At 38.6% G+C, this 19,984-nt stretch overlaps 1 protein-coding gene across 2 annotated transcripts in view; it reads right to left on the reverse strand.

Moving 5' to 3' along the window:
- Positions 1–892: 892 nt before the first annotated feature.
- LOC117301670 (adhesion G protein-coupled receptor L3-like) overlaps positions 893–19,984 on the reverse strand; it is a 41,910-nt gene continuing 22,818 nt past the window's right edge. For both annotated transcript variants that reach the window (XM_033785701.1, XM_033785700.1), the window contains exons 7-19: positions 19,580–19,693; positions 15,712–15,796; positions 13,476–13,637; positions 12,804–12,912; positions 7,877–7,977; positions 6,835–6,937; positions 6,017–6,109; positions 5,283–5,407; positions 4,326–4,392; positions 3,774–3,865; positions 2,619–2,745; positions 1,543–1,893; positions 893–993 (exon numbers count right to left, since the gene is read on the reverse strand). In XM_033785701.1, coding sequence (XP_033641592.1) covers positions 913–993; positions 1,543–1,893; positions 2,619–2,745; positions 3,774–3,865; positions 4,326–4,392; positions 5,283–5,407; positions 6,017–6,109; positions 6,835–6,937; positions 7,877–7,977; positions 12,804–12,912; positions 13,476–13,637; positions 15,712–15,796; positions 19,580–19,693 — 1,610 coding nt within the window. In that variant the 3' untranslated portion in view covers positions 893–912. The remainder of the gene's footprint in view (positions 994–1,542; positions 1,894–2,618; positions 2,746–3,773; positions 3,866–4,325; positions 4,393–5,282; positions 5,408–6,016; positions 6,110–6,834; positions 6,938–7,876; positions 7,978–12,803; positions 12,913–13,475; positions 13,638–15,711; positions 15,797–19,579; positions 19,694–19,984) is intronic.

The raw sequence follows: 19,984 nt of genomic DNA on the forward strand, positions 1-19,984 counted from the left end.
ACTACCAACAGCTCTCCGTAGCTCGTTACCAAGTATGGTTTTATGCTAATATTTATTTTGAGTAATTACCAATAGTGTCCACTGCCTTTAAACACGGGACATTAGCGAGGTTCAATTTATAGTTTAACTGACCACTTAAAGGAGCCTTACACATGTACATAAAAACAACGGGTGTAAACTTAAAAACAAAAATGGAAAAATAGTCTACAGTGGTGCAAAGAAACAATCGGTGCATTTTTTCCATCTTCAAATTAGTGCAAACACAGACACCTCAGTCGCCACTGTCTCTTCTGGTATGATGGGCTGCAGGTCAAAGGTCACCGAACGCTGTGCCGTTTGTTTTGCTTCTTTCGATGATGACGTTGCCTTGTCGGAGGACCTAGAACGCGTCTGCGTTCGTTTAGATGGTAGTGCACCGTTAGATGCGGGTGGATCTTGTGACACGGAACGCAGCGTTCGTGGTGGTGTCTCCTGGGACATGGAACGCATCGTTCGTTTGGCCGATGTTTCTTCGTTTGATATGTTGTAAGCCCCTGAACGCGGTGTTCGTTTAGCGGCCGTTCCTTTTTTCAATGAGGGGTTCGCAGTGACGGAACTCGGCGTTCCTTTGGTTGATTTTGCTTCAGTTGATTTTAAAGGGATTCTTGAACGCCTTGTCTGTTTGGTCATTGCTGCTCCTTTTGAGGTGAGAACCGAACGCAACTTTCCCTTGACAGGCTCTCCCTTAGCAGGCGTTCCTTCGGCAAGCGTTCCTTCAACCACTGATTCGTCAAAATGCCCCGTTCGTTCTGCATCTTCGAGTGGAACCTCCAATGAAACCGAACGCAGCGTTTTGGGAGTTGGGGACGTTGCTTCTGGTGTTGTCGTCGTTTCGTCGTCTTTGGAAGTGGGCGATGAGGCGTCTGGTGGTCGTCATCTGGGGTTGTCTTGATGATGATTCTTGGCTGGCTGGTCATTATTGTTCTTCCGCAGTGGAAACACCTTCAGCTTCGTCTATGAAAGAGTTAATTGCGCGTGTCAGAGATACAAACACCAGTATACAAAATAACGGAATGGGTCTGCTACATAGGAGGTTGCGGTTGATAGAACATACCATTTTTTGAAAAATAAATGTTTTTTTTGTTTTCCTTTTTCCGAATTGAGGCCGTGGTAAAACAAAGGACAGACACCCATCCGAGAAAATGTCACAAAACAAGTCCACATGCATATGAGAACAAAATAATTCCACATGCAGGGACAATATAACAGTGTTTTTTCAAAGTGTTTTTCCTTAAGAAGACAACACACAGGAACTGCAAGACTGATGTGTTTGTGTTTTTATATTGCTATACCTTACGGAGACCGAGAACAACAATTAATAGGGACCGTACGGAAAGTTTCAATGTGAAGACTTTGGTGCTCTACAACGATTTGTGTGTACACAGTCTATGGGAGGATCTTAAATACGGGGACAAAGACAAGAACAAAACAGGGATAGAAACAAGATGTGTTTTGGCTGTGTTATTTTTGTATAATTTATAAAAGTTTATCAATAATCAATACCTTCAGCATAAAAGAAGACGTCAACGACGAACTCGTGAGTCCAGTCGGTTCATTCAATTCCTTCCCTCTTGCCAGGACATCATCGGGTTCCAGCCCGCCGTTGTTCACCCCGCTACAGCCGGCCACTGCCCCGTTGCCGGTGACGGTAGCGATACTGTCCATGTCCCGCATGATAGAGCTTGCCTCTCGGAACTGGCTAATCTGGCTGATTTCGTCTCGCCAGCCCGGGCGCGGCGAGTCGTGAACGGCGGAACTTTTCTTGTGCTGCCAGCAGCAAGGTCCGAAATGTTTCTCGTATTCCACCACAACCTCTGAGCTTCCAATCCCATAAAACAGAAAGACGAAGATGCCCTATAGGTTATACAGAGAAAGTATTAAAACAAAACAAAAGTATTGTATGATTATTATAGTTAATGCAATGGGAGACTTTGAAACGCTAGGTGGCAGCAGACATACCAGGTAAATGGTCATTGTTTACAGTTCTGAGCATGCGCGCAACCGAGACGATGGATTTTACCTAGTAAGTCTGCTGCCACCAAGCGTCCCGAAAGTCCCCCAAGGTTCGGTGTTTCAGACACTCCAGTACAGTGATGACGTCATATTTTTAAATATTTTTGTTTACCGCCATGATTAGGTGATGCATGCCCGTTATGACACATTTGTGCTTTCATGACAATAAATTGCGACAACTTGCAAAAACGCGTTGCAGCACCAGGATAAAAAAACGGACACACTGCGCTGGATCTTTAATACAATTACCTTGTTTTCTTCTGCTAATGTATACTCCTAATCTTAAAAATGTGCATAAATAGTACGTCGAGTTCGTCAGACTGTCATAACTGGCAAGCTTACATTGACGCTTGTTAGCTACACATTGACGCTTGTTAACCTCTTTCACACGTGGTTAAAAGGAACCATGTTTATTGGTCTTTTCGTGTGGAAACTGCAGTTTGGAGGGAGTGGGGGATTCTTCTGCAGAGTGGGTGTCATCTCCCACTGGTGATTTGGGTAACAAACTGTGACATTCTAATCTAAAGTCCATATCTCGAACTGAAATATGTAAGATAAAAACCTACCATGATAACAACTGACAGCGCCCAAAGAACATCGAAGACTGTGAATTCAAAGTCGATTGAGAGCGACGTGAAAGCCCATTCTATGATCTCCAATGGAATGATTATTAGGCATGCGCGGATATTGGGTCTGGAAAAGAGGAACCCGAGAATCAGGATTTTCAGTTAGAATTAACAAACAAAAATCAGAACAAAATCCATGACAGATGATAATAATATACCATAGTTATTGACCAGATAGGGAGACCGCCAACATGGCGCTATATAACTCAGTTGGTTAAAATCCAGCTCTAGTAATTTTTGTTTTCTTCCAACCCCCCAAATCATACCGATGATTTCTTGCGTATAAGACGCCTCTTAATTATCTGACTTACAAAAGTCCAAGGAATCACTGCGTCTTTCCGGGCGGTGCTGCTTGTTCTTGCGAGGGATATTTTTTTTTTTTTTTTTTTTTTTTTGGGGGGGGGGGGGGTAAATTTCTCTACCTTACTTACTTGGTCTGGCAAGCCGAAATAAAAATCCAAGTATATTGGGGCCTTTTTGTTTCGTACAATGCAGTATTTAAATTGAATGACAATAATTTGTAGTGCAATCGTATAAATATGTTTTATGTAAACTTGCACCTGCTTGTGCTATTATGCATACTAAGCTTTAAAGACCAGTCTTCTCACTTGGAATGGTGTATCTCAACATATGCATAAAATAACAAACCTGTGAAAACTTGAGCTCAATTGGTCGTAGAAGTTGTGAGATAATAATGAAAGAAAAAACCACCCTTTCACACGAAGTTGTGTGCTTTCAGATGCTTGATTTCGTGACCTCAAACTCTAAATCTGAGGTCTCGAAATCAAGTTCGTCGAAAATTACTTCTTTCTCGAAAACTGCGTCACGGTATGAGGGAGCCGTTTCTCACAATGTTTTATACTATCAACCTCTCCCCATTACTCGTTACCAAGTAAGGTTTTATGCTAATAATTATTTTGAGAGTTTACCGATAGTGTCCAAGTGAATGACAATAATTGGTAGTGCAATCGTATAAATATATTTTATGTAAACTTGCACCTGCTTATGCATGCTATAGGCATACTAAGCTTTAAAGAAAACTTGTAAAATTTCGGAAAGTTCAACAAATTTGAAAATTAACGAAAAAATACTCACAAGATTATATTCATTTGAGCAAGGCACTTTCTGTCAGTTTTCTTTAAACGGTAAATACAGTAGAAGGCATAGAATAAGCATACAAAATTTGTCTGCAAAATAAAAAGAAAACAACATGTGATTTAAATAGCAGGGGAAAATCGATCAAAAACAGTTGTTACGTATCTTTGTGCTGAGGGAAAATGAAAACTTAAAATAATTCTTTCAAAAGTGATACTTGCCTGTCGATTATGCAAAATGTATATCTTTTGGTACCATTGCGATTCTTTATTTATTATTCTACAAATTAAAAGACCTAGGCCAAAATCCATAGAGGTGCTCAAACACAGAAATAGCTGACCACAACACAGTTGACAAAAGGGTCTACAGTTGGGGAAATGTCACAGTTGAAGAGAATGTACTAGTGAGCTGTTGCCTTGAAGTTAGAGTACAAAACAAAGGATCGGGGACTATAGATGGTTCCAGTTGCAGGTGTTTACACACTTTTGTGTGTTTGAACTCAATTGTTGTAACAAACATATTGCGGCAAATTATTTCAAACAAAATACTTACGCATCCAATCAATGTTATTGGAACGATGAGGGCGAATATAACGCCGTTGCTCAGAGGAATGGCACAGCTGAAAAAATACATTATGTATGCATAATATTAGTCAATAGTCATGAATAATTCACAAGTCGGATGCACACTTATGTATTCCGTAAATTAACTCCATAAGCATGTTTAGATAGTACAAACGTTTGATAATATGACATTAGGTTTCGGTGGATCTGTCTGTATATACACAAAAAAGCAATTGGTTGTCAAAGGTAAAACAACTGTACTTATAGGGTGATTTGACTATGGGTGCGTTCGATTAGCTTCTCCGGGTCGGCCCCGGTCTGCCCGGTACGTTCAGATGGTTTTGACGTCATTCCAGGGGCTCACCGGGTCATCCCCTAGTGTCCATCTTGTGGAACGGGTCACTTGGGGCTGGCCCCAGGTGCATGACGTCACCACGAGAGGGCGAGTGATCGTTCGATTAGCTCTTGTGAGGGGCACACCCGAATGAGCACCGGGGATGACACGCTAATCGAACGCACCCATTGTGGGGTGAACCCAAAAAATGTTTTTAACGGGAAAGATTTAAGAAAACGGATCGTAGACAATGCATGGGGAAAGCCCACAGTGTCGCTCTAGACTACTAAACATCTTTATATACACCCAAACCAAACTGTGCACTCTTTTTGACCTTTATCATGGTGCAGCCATCTTGAATTTCTCCCATTGATACTTACCAAAACGAGGCTGGAAGAAATAAATAGTCTGGTTCCTATTTAAAAAATGATTATTAACATTCATTTTCGTTATTCGATACGAAGAACAAGACCAAGATGGAGGCAGCATAATAAAGGTCTATAGTTTCCAACATACCTCAAAAAGGCTAATGTATTTTGCCTAAGCTTAGCTTTTATTTACCAACTACAAATTTAACAAAACTTTAAATAAAACAATGAATATATCACTTACTGGTTCCCTCTGCCATAGGGTTCGAGGTCGAGGCCAGCCATGCTTGCCACAACGAACAACGGCGTGATCCAACCCAATGCACAGAACTGAGCCACTGTGCCTGTCTCTACTGTTTTATAGGTTACCTAAGTGTCCAAATACACAAAGCAAATATGAACTGAAATATGGGCTTTTAATTATCTCAAATAATCTCAGCTTTTCAGAACACCCCAATCATTAGAGATAGTCATTACATTGTGTTACCGCAAACCTTTATATATCGTATTTGCACCATGCAAAGTTTTAAATCCTACTTATCTCAAATCGACCTCAACCCAGACCACCTCCACCCGCAAAAGAAATTACTTGTATAATGATAGATTACAAATATTATACAGGAATAATTATCACTTTATAGTCTGAAAACTTTTAGATTGTGAAGTTAAACTTTAACCATTTTCTGTGAAATACTTCCCTTTGACTCAAAGACACTGGACACATTTGGTAATTGTCGAAGACCAGTCTTCTCACTTGGTGTATCTCAACATTATGCATAAAATAACAAACCCGTGAAAATTTTCACTCAATTGGTCATCGAAGTTGTGAGATAACAATGAAAGAAAAACACCCTTGTCCCACGAAGTTGTGTACTTTCAGATGCTTGATTTCGAGAAAGAAAAACAAAAGACGCGAGAAAAACATGCACAGAATATTGTAAAAATAAACATGATAACAAACATTCGACTTAAGTTTACCTTCAGGACTAGTTGCACCGATTGTGCCAACATCCAGAAGGAGTAAGACAACTGAAAGTAATAAAGAAGTAAGGCTACGGCACGGCAGGCATCCTGGTAAAACAAAATACACACCAAAGAAAATACTTTAATTAAACACACGCCTCGTTTTAAAGCCGTTTGTTAAACCCCAAACTTCTATTTTAATGTTGTGTTCTTTAAATGTACTCTCTTAGGTTTCACATTGGTAAGCAAAATTAACATACCTAGTTGTGTAACCAGGGAGGGGTCGGGGCTGGGGCGGGGGTCTCAAGTCCCCCGCAGCAACACTTTGATTCCTTGCTCCCATACACAGACACAATCTTTCTAATGCTTATACATCCCGGTGGAAACATATTTTGTTCTTTACTTTGTTTCTGTTCTTAATATCCTCGAAGATACTTGGAACACAAAACTCCTCATGGGGCACCCTAGTCTTGATAGAAGTCCGTCCCCTCTTTTTAATTTGTCCTCGATCTTTTCCCTCATCTCCCATGACATTTTGTTGCAGTTATACCACTGAACATTTTAACCGCTATGAAAAGCGTCACACATTAATAGCTTGAGACCCTTTCTCGATGATTAGAAAATAAAAATATATTTCTGTTGTAGACCTCAAGGCTCGTTGCGTAAAATCCAGGTGCTACGATTGGTCAGTGAAAACACCAAATTAGCCGTAATATTCTCCACTCACCTTGTCTGTTGCGTAAACGAATTTTGGATTTCAGGGCTTGAATAATATTTCCTGGAGCTACGATTGATCAGTGAAAACACCGAATTGACTGTTATTATCCTCTCACCTTGTTATCTATTGCGTAAATTCCCGTCACTAAAGTCAGGTGACCGGTAAAAAGGGTTGCTAGGAAACACAGCACTAATGAGGCACGATCAGAATCAAAGTTTCTGTGGGGGGGGGTATAAAAAGAAGACACAATTAGATAATAATAAGTAGAATATTGCCAATGTTTTTTAGATGACTATGTGTAAGCTATTATTATCCCACACCGGCCGTGCAGCGCTGAATTGCATGTGTAATATTATTAGTAGTTTACTTGGCGGGTGGGGGGGGGGGTCATGTGATTTTTTTAATTATTATAGGAAAGTAGCCTTTCTTTGTGTAGTGATTAAGGTTCATGTTATTATAACGTAATATTTTTGGGAAAAGCTATCATTAGTTTGGTATATATTTTCCAATTGGGACATTCACCCAACCGAGACCCTATACTTTATATAGCCACAGGTTCCCAGTTTTTACTTCACGTGTAAACATTTTGCATAAGAGGATAACTGTGTAGCAACTCTTCTGAACTTTTTATTTGAATTGCGATTTGTGTACTTCATGTTTACACTGGGGATTTTTCCCCCTTATTTATTGCAAATCGTCAGTATAGTTTGATTAATGATGATGTTTCTTAACATTTATTTGCCACTCTCCGTTGGACAGAGTTTGCACATGCAGTGTCGGTCAACCTTCGTTTGGGCACATTTATGGAGTGTTGCAAAAGAAAAATGTTATAGTCCATGAGCTAAGAAAGTCTCGCGCATCTAATGATATTGAAAATCTTTGTATCACTGTGGTCCCACGTTTAGGGCCTACATTGCTTTAATTCACGAAAAGCTAGGATTAATCCTAACTGGAGTTAGGACGAGTAACCCGTCCTAACTTAGGATGAGTTCAATGCTTCCTAACGTCTTCAGATACGGAACTGAACCCGTCCTAAGCCCTTAAGATTAATCCTAAGTTAGGAAGAGTTTGATGAAACCGACGGCTGGTCCAAATGTTCTCGAATACGCACGGGACTTGTCAGGTCTAACTTAACAATGCATTGAATGGTATCTTACCTATTTGCATAGAGTACAAGGCAAAAGGTTGCTGCTGTGATGACCAGATAAAAAACCATGGATACCAAGATGCCATTCGGTAGCACCCCTCGAGTGTTATACTGAAAAACAAGAAAGAAAGAAAAACCAATATTTAAGATTTTTTTTTAATAAATCCAATTGTTTTACCTATAAATAGTCATATCTGCTGAGAGCTTTTCTCTTGACACCTGGGCCCAATTTCATAGAGCTGCTTAAGCACAAAATTTTGCTTAAGCAAAAAAATCCTGGCTTAATAAAATCAGATTACTGGCCAAGACTCCACTCAATTGTTATGCTAAGTAAGCTACAGCTAAAATAATACCAGTCACAAGCAATGTATATTGGCCAGTAACGTGTGTAAAATAAGCGAGCTATTTTCGTGCTTAAGCAATTTGTTTTGCTTAAGCAGCTCTATGAAATTGGCCACAGGCCATGGTCATTGCAATGACTACCGTCAAACTCTGCTAAAACCCGTAGAACAGTAACCGGGGCTGCTAAGAGTATAATTCGGTGGATAAGCCGGGCTCTATATGTCATTGAGCTGTTTAGGCAAACAATAATTGCTCAACGATTTCAAATTTAAAAGAAATGTGACCAGGCCCCAATTTCATAAAGCCTGGAAGCACAAAATTTGCTTTGCATGAAATTTCTTCCTTGATAAAAACAGGATAACCAACCAAATTTCCACGTTATTTTCACAATAAGCAACCAAATGTTACAGCTGAATACCAGTATCAAGCAATATGCAATAAATGTAAATTTGGTTTGTAACCCTGCCAAGGGAATAAAAGGGTAGCGACGAGTTCTTAAACGGCGGTTTAACACCGGCAGGGTCTTTGCCGTGTGATAAAGGCCCGAGCCGAAGGAGAATTGGCCTTTATCGCACGGCAACGACCCTGCAAGGTTAAGTTAAAGTTCACTGAGTGACGAATATGCGCGCAATAATATAACAAGCCACTTCTGCTATTATTCCGGCCAAATTAAGACGATAGTCATGGAAAGAGCACTTTCAACAGAGGGCACTGTATATTATCTAGGGGTCAATAACACTTAATTATATTTGACCGATGATAGCATTGAGTAGGATTAATTACATTGCCATGTCAGTACTCTGTGCCGGTTCAGCGAGCTGTCATTCTGCTAGGCGGCCACAACACTTGAGTAAGTGTTGCCTTTTAATATTAGCCAGTGTTAAAGGCACGCATGGTTTACACTTCCCCTAATTGTCCAATGCCATTATAATCGCTTCGTGTCGACATTATGGGGGCACAACAACAACAACAACAACAACAACAACAACAACAACAACAACAACAACAACAACAACAACAACAACACCCACCAACATCCCTTCCATTCTGTCTGGAGGTATTATCAATGCCGTCAGGTATGTCAAGACGAACAACCCAGCAGCATGATTAACTCCTAAAAGACTTGAACTTTTAACATTTGAGACTCTTAAGATGTTGTATCCAGTGCACATTAATCATAAGACGGGCTGGAAGTGAACCTTCTTTATCATTGGATTTTGAGGGGTGTCAATAGGTTTTTAAAGAAAACAGTTTTCTGCAAACACCGTCCTGCCATGGTATTGTCAATTTGGCAACTAAGAAAAGAAAGTCAAAATAATTCCCATCCATTTAAATTCGGACACAAGAGGGAAAGTTAAAAAAGAAGAGTGTTTAGTTTAGCCCTTCATCTTTTAAATAATTTATTTCAATGTATGCAGTCTGTGAGATGTATTTCTAATCAAGCATGAAATTGCACGGAGTGGATCTCATGGGAAATCTTCTAATATCGTCTAGTCTGAACATGTGACGTCACACTTCAGTTTGTCTTGCTATTGCTAACACCAATAACAATACGGCCTTTCATTTCATCATTTCATAGTTGTCTTTCCTTTGCTTTCAAGGCCGTCGACACTCATTGGTAGTATTATCACTCCAAATATGTTTTAGAATAAACACTGACTTAGTAACGCGCAACGGAAAGCTGTACAGTATATAAACACAATGAGAAACAGCTCTCTCTGAAGCTAAGATAGTATTTTGCAAAAGAAGTAATTTCTCACTAACATATTTGAATTTAATTCGAGACCTCAGCTGAATTACGCCAGAGATTTGCTGTTGAGCACAGTTATATAAGCAACTTTGACCCCACATCGTTTCACATGGCCTTCATGTTCTTGAGATTCGCAGCTAAATTCGACGTACATTTTTTTTCTAATTGAGGACTTCTTATATATTGTAGTATAGGACCAAACCTCCAATTTCTAAATTTAATTATTTCTGTTCTTCCTTATACTAATCTACAAGCATGTTAGAATTCAAATTGAACAAATTTCACCCTTGGCTTCTTCATAACGATTGTGTTCAACATCGAGCAATCTTTCCACAATTCCCAATTTGCATCTCATTTCAATAAAGAAATGCATCACACTATTGATTGTATCCAAAAGAGAAATTTTTGTTCAAGGGTCGGTGATGTAATTTTGTAGTCCACCACAGCGATTTTAAAGAAGACTGAGTATTGCCCGCTAATTAGATAAAACATACTGGCTTCTCAATGCCAAGCAGGGGCAGATTTATCATTGTTTGTAGACATTGCATGATGGATGGTCTCTAGCAATCATAGCTGCAACAAAACCAGTCAAGGGTTCATTGGCAACGAGGTAGCCTAATCAGGCATTATCGTACAGGAGAGGAAGGACATACTAATATATTTAAAGGCACTGGACACCTTTGGTAGATGTCAAAGACAGTAATTCGCAGTTGGTGTACCCAACATATGTGTACAATAATAAATCTGCGGAAATTTGACTCAATTTGTCATCGAAGTTGCAAGAGAATAATATGGAGCTTTGTTGATTTTATTTTGCTTATGTTGGGATATCCCTTGTGAGAATACTGGTCTTTGTCATATCCGTAAGTTACCCTGCTTTAAATGTATTACACATGCATGTTACTGCAATAAGAAAATATGAAATGTTTTTAAGGTAACGATACAAAAAAAAAAAAAAAAAAAAACGTCGTATAGCTCAAAACGTCGTAAAGGCACTGGACACTATTGGTACCTGTCAAAGACCAGGGGCCAATTTCATAGAGCTGCTTAAGCAAAAAATTTGCTTAAGCACGAAGTTAGCTTGCTTATTTTACACATGTTACTGGCAAAAATTCTAGCCGTATACATTGCTTGTGACTGGTATTTAGCTGGTGTTTACTTAGCATAAAAATTGAGTGGAGTCTTGGCTGGTAATCTGATTTTACTAAGCAAGGATTTGTTTTGCTTAAGCAAAATTTTGTGCTTAAGCAGGTCTATGAAATTGGGCCCAGTCTTCTCACTTGGTGTATCTCAACATATGCATAAAATAACACACTTGTGAAAATTTGAGCTCAATTGGTCATCGAAATTGCGAGATAATAATGAAAGAAAAAACACCCTTGTCACACGAAGTTGTGTGCTTTCAGATGCTTGATTTCGAGACATCAAATTCTAAACTTTAGGTCTCGAAATTAAATTCGTGGAAAATTACTTCTTTCTGGAAAACTATACGTCACTTCGGAGGGAGTCATTTCTCACAATGTTTTATACCATCAACCTCTCCCCATTGCTTATTACCAAGTAAGGTTTTATACTAGTGATTATTTTGAGTAATTACCAATAGTGTCCACTGCCTTTAAGAACAAGACATTTACAGCTCGTTTTTCTGTGAAAAAAGTCAATATTCATTGCCTGTGCAAACTTGAGTAGAGAACGTTCCCCTTTTGACAGGAACATGTTTTATTTTTCTTCCAGCCTATTATCCCTCAATCCTATCGCATAGACCATTGACAATCTTCTTTCAATGTCATTTCGAACCATACGCACGTATTACCTAACCATTGCCCAATCGGTTTGTTTTGATAAAAGCTAGCGTTATAGCATTTCCAGCGTTGCTATGGAAACGTCAGAACGATCGCTCTTGACAATATCATAACACGTGATCAATGGCAATTGAATAAATTAAGAAGGAGTAACAAGTTCAAGGTTAGAAGACGATGATTTTTTTTTTGTTCTGTCGATTTTTTTATTCATGTTTTTGTTTTCTTTTTCGATTTATTTATTTATCTCAGGAAATGAAATATATTGGACAAAAGCGAGCCACAATGTTTTATATTATTAACAGGTGATTAAATAAAAGCATCTGTAGATATAATAAAACTGCCACAGTTTTAATGCAATAAAATAACAGAAATTATTTAACAAAGCAATTTTCACTCGACCCAATGAGCTTGTTCATGCAATAACCCTGTCGGGAGGTTAACCCTTTGCCTTCTGTTTTGGTGGGATTTTTTTGGTGGGGTGCATTTAAATTTCTACTCGTCTATTCGTCTATTCGTTTATTAAAATATATCATTTGTTTTGTTTTACCTATTAATTTATTTGTTCATATTTTGTATTGTATTTTATTTATTTGTGTAGTTAACTTTAAAACAACAAATTAACCATTAAGGGTGGGGTGAGTTTGGGTATCTTTCTGGAAAAAAAATGGGAATAAAATGGTAGCGACGGCCAACTCACCGACAGCGCCCTCATCGCATGTAACAAGACACGTCTTGCACCAAGACTAGTGGTTATAATCAGAGCTCCAACTGGTCATTATCAACCGTTTAAACACCCCAGGTGACGCGATCTCCACCAATAGGAATAGCGAAACTGAGGTATTTATGGAACGCAAATTCAACAACTTTAAGTAAAACACTGTTGGTTATTTTGAGAAATGTAAGACCGGGGTCGTTTTCCTTAACCTACCAGTCTGTTGTATCCATGGACAAGATGTTTGTATTCTATAAAGATTACAAAATAATCATTTAGTAGTTTAAATTAACAAATAACTTTAAACAATTGCAGTAAATTGCTCACTTACCGACCCAATGACAGCAAATGTAGTAAGGTGTTTGCATTTGCACGTGACTGTATTATCCTCGATGTGGAAAACGGGCTTTTCGCAAAGTTTAAGATCCTTCTTCCATACACTGTTACAACAAAAAGAACATAAAGGGAATGATAAACATTTGTTAATCACTCTTGAAGGCAGTTGACACAATTGGTAATTACTCAAAATAATTATCAGCATAAAACCTTACTTGGTAACTAGTAATGGGGAGAGGTTGATACTATAAAACATTGTGAGAAACGGCTCCCTCTGGAGTAATTTCCCACGAATTGTTTCGAGACCTCAAATGTAGAATTTGAGGTCTCGAAATCAAGCATCTGTTTTGTTCTTCCATTATTATCTCGGCACTTTGACGACCAAATTATTTCACAGGTTTGTTATTTTGTGCATATTACGTTGAGATACACCAAGTTAGAAGACTGATATTTGACCATTATTAAAAAAAGTGCCGTCGATTTCACAAAACTCTTCCTAACTTAAGACTAATCTTAGGACTTAGGCAAGTCCCAACCCCGCACGGTAGCATGCAGACCTTAAGATTAATCCTAAGTTATGACGAGTTACTCGTCCTAACTCGAGATAAGACGAGTCCCAACTCTTTGTGAAATCGACGGCAGTGCCTTTAATGATGTAAATTATCACCTTTCTGTGTCGTTGTATTGCAGATAAGAGCAAGTAGAATTGGGTAAAACATTTTTATTTGGCGTTCGTATCTCCACAAAATCCTGGAAAGGCGTCGTGGGTTGTGGGTAAATGTTACAAGACACAAAGAGTGACGAGATGTTTCGGTCATCAACTAGGATCCTAAAAAGAAATAAAATTAAGATTTTTATATAAAGGGAGGAATACACCTTTTAGTCATTACTCCAAAATAATACTCACCTTGGAAATTTACCTGGTAAAGAGCACTGGAGAGCTGGGCCCAATTTCATAGAGCTGCTAAGCAAAAGAAATTGCTTAGCATAAACATTTTGCCTTGATAAAAACAGGGTAACCAACCAAATTTCGACGTGAATATCAGGTTAAGCAAACAACAGCTGAACACCAGTAACAAGCAACATGCAACAAATAGAAATTTAGTTTGAATGTATTCCTGTTTTTATCAAGACAACAATTTTATGCTAAGCACATTGTTGTGCTTAGCAGCTCTATGAATTTGGCCCTGTTGACAATATCAAACATTGCTAGAAATAACACCATTTGAAGTAATGTATATTTAAAGAAAGGGGTTAATTTTTCATTAAAAATAATATTTAGAGATCTAAAAAACACTACCACTTTTTGAAATGATTTTTTTCCACAGGTGTTTTCTAAATTCCCTTTAACACATTATTTAATATATTTCATTTATTCATTGTTGGGATTATTATTATTTTTTTCTGTCTTGATGCAATCGGAGGGGATGCTTTGAGGTACGTAACAAATTCTTAGTGCAAAACAAAGCAGGTTTTCACAACCGCTTGTTTGATTAAAATTCAGATTTAGGATTCTCTTTAAAGCTGTTCAAGTGTTAAGTCGAGTGTATAAAAATCACTTAGATTGTGTAGGTGATGCAACCTTCACCTTTGCGACAACTGATGGGTGAGACGTCTCCGTTTTTTATTTTTTTATTATCCCTTATTTATTCTTTAAAATATATAAACTTATATTTTGCGTGTAGGTTAGTGCATCAGGCACGGCACAATTTAGTCATTTTAAGCTGTATAAGGCGAAAATAGTACCTGGCAAATTATCCTGCTAAACAAAAATTAGAAGGAGACCAGTGACGAGCACTGTCAACTACATATTTTTTTTATTGGCTGAATGCCTGTTTCTACTTAGCAAATTATTCTTTTGCTGAGCAATTATGCTATTGAAAACGAGGCTTGCTTGATTTTTTTAACATTATAAACAAAGTATCATAATTGTAGCTGTTCTCTTCAATGTTACTTTTCTCCAATCCTAACCTGACCTTTCCGCAGATAATATTTCCCGTAGGTTTCATATTAGATCAATTCATCCGTTCATAAGTTAGATTTTTCATTTCGCAAATGTCATGGCAACCACTCCGTGAACCATCATCCTTTGTTGTTATTATTATTATTTTATGATAAGGTCCTTCAAATTCGTGACTCAAAAAGGGAACCGCAACCGTAGTTGATAATAGATTTCCTTTCATAGGAAGTAGTTTTGACAGACGGAAAACCTATTTGCATGCGGTAGTCTTTAATTAATGAAGCAGCACTTGAAAGGACGAAGAAGAAGAAGGATAACAAGTGTTTGTTTGGGAATTTGAATCAATACATGTATGGCGTGTTGTGGCCGAGTGGATCAGAGCACATGATTCAAGCTCTGGTGTTTCTGATCAGCAGAGTTTGGGTTCGAATACCGGCCATGTTGACGTGTTCTAAGTAAGACACTTAACCTTTACTGCCCCATCCTTCCGTTGGTTCCGTGTCGAATCGTAAAGAGAAGGAGTTTGCCCCGGTGTTCCTGTTTTAATTGGCAGCATATTGCGCCACAGTACCTTGTAAACCATTACATGATGCTATGTAAATACAAAATGTATACAATACATAAATCTTCAAAAACAGACTATGGTCATTTCAATCGCCACATCCTTTTACTCATCACCCACGAATCAGAATCGCAGTAAAAAACTTGTCCATGCCACACTGTCTACATTCTGAATTTTTAAGCCAAGTAAGCCATTTGTAATTTTGTAAGTATGTTGGCCACTGTGGTCGAGAAGAGCACTGTCGTGGACATGTTGATGAAGTACACATACACATTTTACCCAAACGTAGTAAGTCATAAGTGTCATACTAATTCCCCCCCCCCCCCATATTTCATAAAAGATAATTACAATAGACACGTTGGACACACACTTTGTACTCACCGGCTATTATGTGTTTGATTTGGGAAGAGCTCTCGAACAGTGGATGCAAACACAAGGGTGGCAATGCTAATGTTCTTCGCAGGATCTGCAAACAGTCGTAGGGGAAATTTTAGTTCAGTATTCTGCTACGTGTACAAGAGTAGAATTTATTTGCAACCTTGATATAAAAATTGTTTAATTTAAATACACTTGAATAAAAAAGGAAAAATTGCTGAAAAACAACAATAATTGTTCACATTTGTTAAAACATCAGTACAATGCCCGAACTACAGCTTTTATAAACCAACGTTGTGCATGAGAAGATTTGACTATTTCTGAGTCAAAGGTAACCTTAATAAAGGTTCAGTGAGTCAGACCCTTTTCCGGGTCGAATTGACCTGTTACCCTGCCGAAGATTTCACAAAACCCTTCCTAACTTAAGACTTATCTTAGGACTTAGGACGAGTCCCAACCCTGCACTGTAGCATGCAGACCTTAAGATTAATCCTAAGTTAGGACGAGTTACTCGTCTTAACTCGAGATAAGACGAGTCCTAACTCTTTGTGAAATTGACGGCAGGTCAAACTGCTAGGATATAACCATGATTAACTTTAATGCATTGTTGAATCCAGATATTATATTGATTCGGACACAGAAGTTTATACAAGCAGTTCGTTTGTATAAACAATACAAAGCATCAAAAAGGAACACAGTTACTTTTAAGGTATTGATTCGCACAAAGGATATTACAAACCGTCCGTTACTTTAATAATACAAAACATAAAAAGGAACACAATTACTTTTAAAGTAAATGGAGCTATACAAATCGTCCGATTGTTTAACAGTAAAAATCACCAAAAACCTTTATTATAAGGTTGTTTGTATACAGTCTTTATGTGTGTCTTTTGTACTACAACACGTTTACAAACCCTTCGTTGGTTTTACATTCAAATCATCAAAATAATAATAATAAACCGTTCTTATAAAGCGCATTACACACGGAGTCCCAATGCGCTGTACAAAGTCAGAAAGAAAAAACAGACAAAACTAGTTGGAGTTTAACAAGTGAGTTTTGAGAAGGCGTTTGAATTTATCCAGAGTTTTAGCGTCTTTGATGTTGCGGGGGAGTTTGTTCCAAAGAGTAGGAGAAGACGTAGAAAATGCACGCTGGCCGTAAGACTTAGTAGAAGCGGATGAACAGGCAAGTAGAGATTGTGATTGAGAGCGGAGATTTCGAGAAGGCTGGTATTTGTGAACAAGTTCTTGCAAGTATGTAGGTGCGTGGCCATGGATACAGCTGTATGTCAGAAGAAGGGTTGTAAGCAATCCGTTGTCTAACCGGAAGCCAGTGCAAGTCCGAGAAAATAGGTGAAATGTGGTCACAGGTTTTGGATCGTGTGACCAATCTGGCTGCTGAGTTCTGAACTCGCTGAAGTTTGGAGATTCCGGAGTCAGGTAGACCGAGAAGAAGACTATTACAAAAATCAAGGCGGGATGTAATGAAGGCGTGAACCAGTTTTTCCGTGGTTGATTTGTCAAAAAGATTGCGAATTTGTCCAATTTTGTGTAATGCGAGGTACGAGGATTTGCAGATATTTTTCACATGGATGTCCGTTCGAAGATCGTTCTGAAAAGTGACACCGAGATCTCGTACTCTCTGAACCGGTTCTATTGGAAAACTGCCGACTGAGATAGGTGAAAGTGTGGTAGAGCTTCTGAAGCGAGATGTACTGTGAATGACCTCGGTCTTCTCTTCATTCAATTTTAGTTTGTTGGCGACAGACCATGCTCGTACGTCATTAAGGCAGTGTTCTAGCTGTGAGATGGTAGTTGGGCGATCTTGCTCGTTAGTGATGACGTATACCTGGGTGTCGTCGGCGTACAACATTCTATTGATATCATGGCCCTCGATGATGTCTTCGAGGGGGGATGTGTAGAGAGTGAAACATAACGGTCCCAAAGCAGATCCTTGAGGAACAACGCAGAATGGCACTTGAGGGTTCGAAAGAGCACCATTGATGACGACACTCTGGGTGCGATTTTCTAGATAGGATTCAAACCAACCGATAGCCTGACCGGACACGCCGTATCTGTTCGTAAGACGCTGAAGCATGATGTTATGGTCGATCGTGTCGAAGGCAGATGAATAATCAAGGAGGACAAGAATAGCTTCTTGCCCCTTATCGGCTGATAGGAGTAGGTCGTTTTGAACACGTAGAAGGGCAGTCTCAACACTATGATGTTTTCTGTAAGCGGACTGGAAGTGTCCATGAAGATTGTTGTCAGTGAGGTAATTTTGAAGTTGGGCAGCGGCTGCACGTTCTATTGTCTTTGAAAGAAACGACAGGTTTGCAATGGGCCTGTAGTTCTTGAGTTGTTCTGTGTCCAGGTTAGGTTTCTTAAGCAAGGGAGTGATGTGGGCATGTTTCATTGCTTCTGGGAAATGACCATGCAGCAGAGAATGATTGACGATATTCGTGATGATAGGAACGAGCTCGTCTAAACACATCTTCAAAATCCATGTGGGAATCGGATCAAGCCTGGATGTAGAAGAGGGGGAAGCAGCAATGATGTTTCTCACTGAGTTCTGTGAAAGTGGTTCAAACTGATGAAAGGTAGTCATGCATGAGTCGAATACTGGTTTAGAAACTACGAGCTCAGGAGTTTCGTCAAGTTCTGTAGTTATGTTCCGCGTTACTTACTTTTAATGTATAATTGATACGTTCAAAGGATGTTAACAACCGTCGGTTGGTTTACTGTACCAAGCACCAAAAAAGGAACACACAGTTACCCTAATAAGGTTGTTTGTACACAGTCTGCGATAAGCTTCTAAACCGCACGTTGGTTTAGTTGCCTTGGATCGGTCGAGTTGAAAGATGTTTTAAAAGTAGAATACAATGATCCACACAAACATGCCTCGAAATTGCACGGTTTTCCTTTAACATCGTCGGATAACACGGTCCGCCATTTACGGGAGTCACATTTTTGACTCCCATGTAATTAGTTCGCACAGTAAAAGGAAAACCACGCAATTTCGAGGCAAATGTGTGTGTGGATCGTTGTATTCTACTTTTAAAACATCTTTCTAACCATATGCATTTTATAACAAACGGTTACAAATGCTTTTTATAGACCAACTCGTCCGATCCAAGGCAACGTGTTCCTTTAACATACAAATCATCAAAAAGGAGCTCAGTTACTTATACGGATGTTTCCAAGCATGCTTTATGTGCGTCTTTTATCATACTACAACAGCTAAAGCTTGCAAACTATTCGTTGCTTTAACATACAAATCACCAAAAAGGAACTCAGTTACCTTTATAAAATTATAAGGTAGTTTGTATACAGTCTTTATGTGTGTCTTTTGTAATACAGCATCTAAAGCTTGCAAACATTTCGTTGGTTTAACATACAAATAAAAAAAGGAATACAGTTATACCTTTAAGGTTGTTTGAACTCAGTCTGTATACGTGTGTCTATGTATTGCAACATCTCAATGCTTTCAGGTTTTTGTTAAACATACAAATCATCAAAAAGGAATACAGTTATACCTTTAAGGTTGTTTGAACATAGTCTGTATACATGTGTCTTATGTATTGCAACATCTTAATGCTTTCACGTTTTGATTAAACATACACATCATCAAAAAAGGAATACAGTTATACCTTTGAGGTTGTTTGAACACAGTCTGTATACGTGCGTCTTTTGTACTGCAACATTTTAATGCTTTCACGTTTTTGTTTAACAAAACAATGGATTGTCATCACGACCCACTTCAAGCTTTTAAAAAGTCTCGGTCTTTTGTTGTGGAAACGTGCATCACTCAAAAGAGAAAAATTATAGAAAATTTAACCCATTTTTGTGTGTATATTTTTTTTAATCGGATTACCTGATGGTGAGGAGGGGAGAACGCTACGTGGAATAGTGACGTTTGTCGTGAAGGGTGATGGGAATCCATGTGATACATCGATGCTTGTATCAAGGAGAACCTCGTAAATGGACTCTGAAAGTAAATCATGATTATTGGGTTAAAATGGAAAGTTTCTAAATTCAATATTCTTCACGCTTCATATGGCGCTTTGTAAATTTGTAACGAGCAATGGAGAGCTGTTGATAGTATAAAACATCGTGAGAAACAGCTCCCTCTGAGGTTTAGAATTTGAGGTCCCGAAATCAAGCATCTGAAAGCACACAACTTACTGTGACAAGGGTGTTTTTTTCTTCATTATTATCTCGCAACTTCGACCAATATTGAGCTCAAATTTTCACACCTTGATTTCGGGCCTCAAAATAT

The sequence above is a fragment of the Asterias rubens genome, chromosome 17, assembly GCF_902459465.1.
Source record: "Asterias rubens chromosome 17, eAstRub1.3, whole genome shotgun sequence".
Classification (NCBI taxonomy): Eukaryota; Metazoa; Echinodermata; class Asteroidea; order Forcipulatida; family Asteriidae; genus Asterias; species Asterias rubens.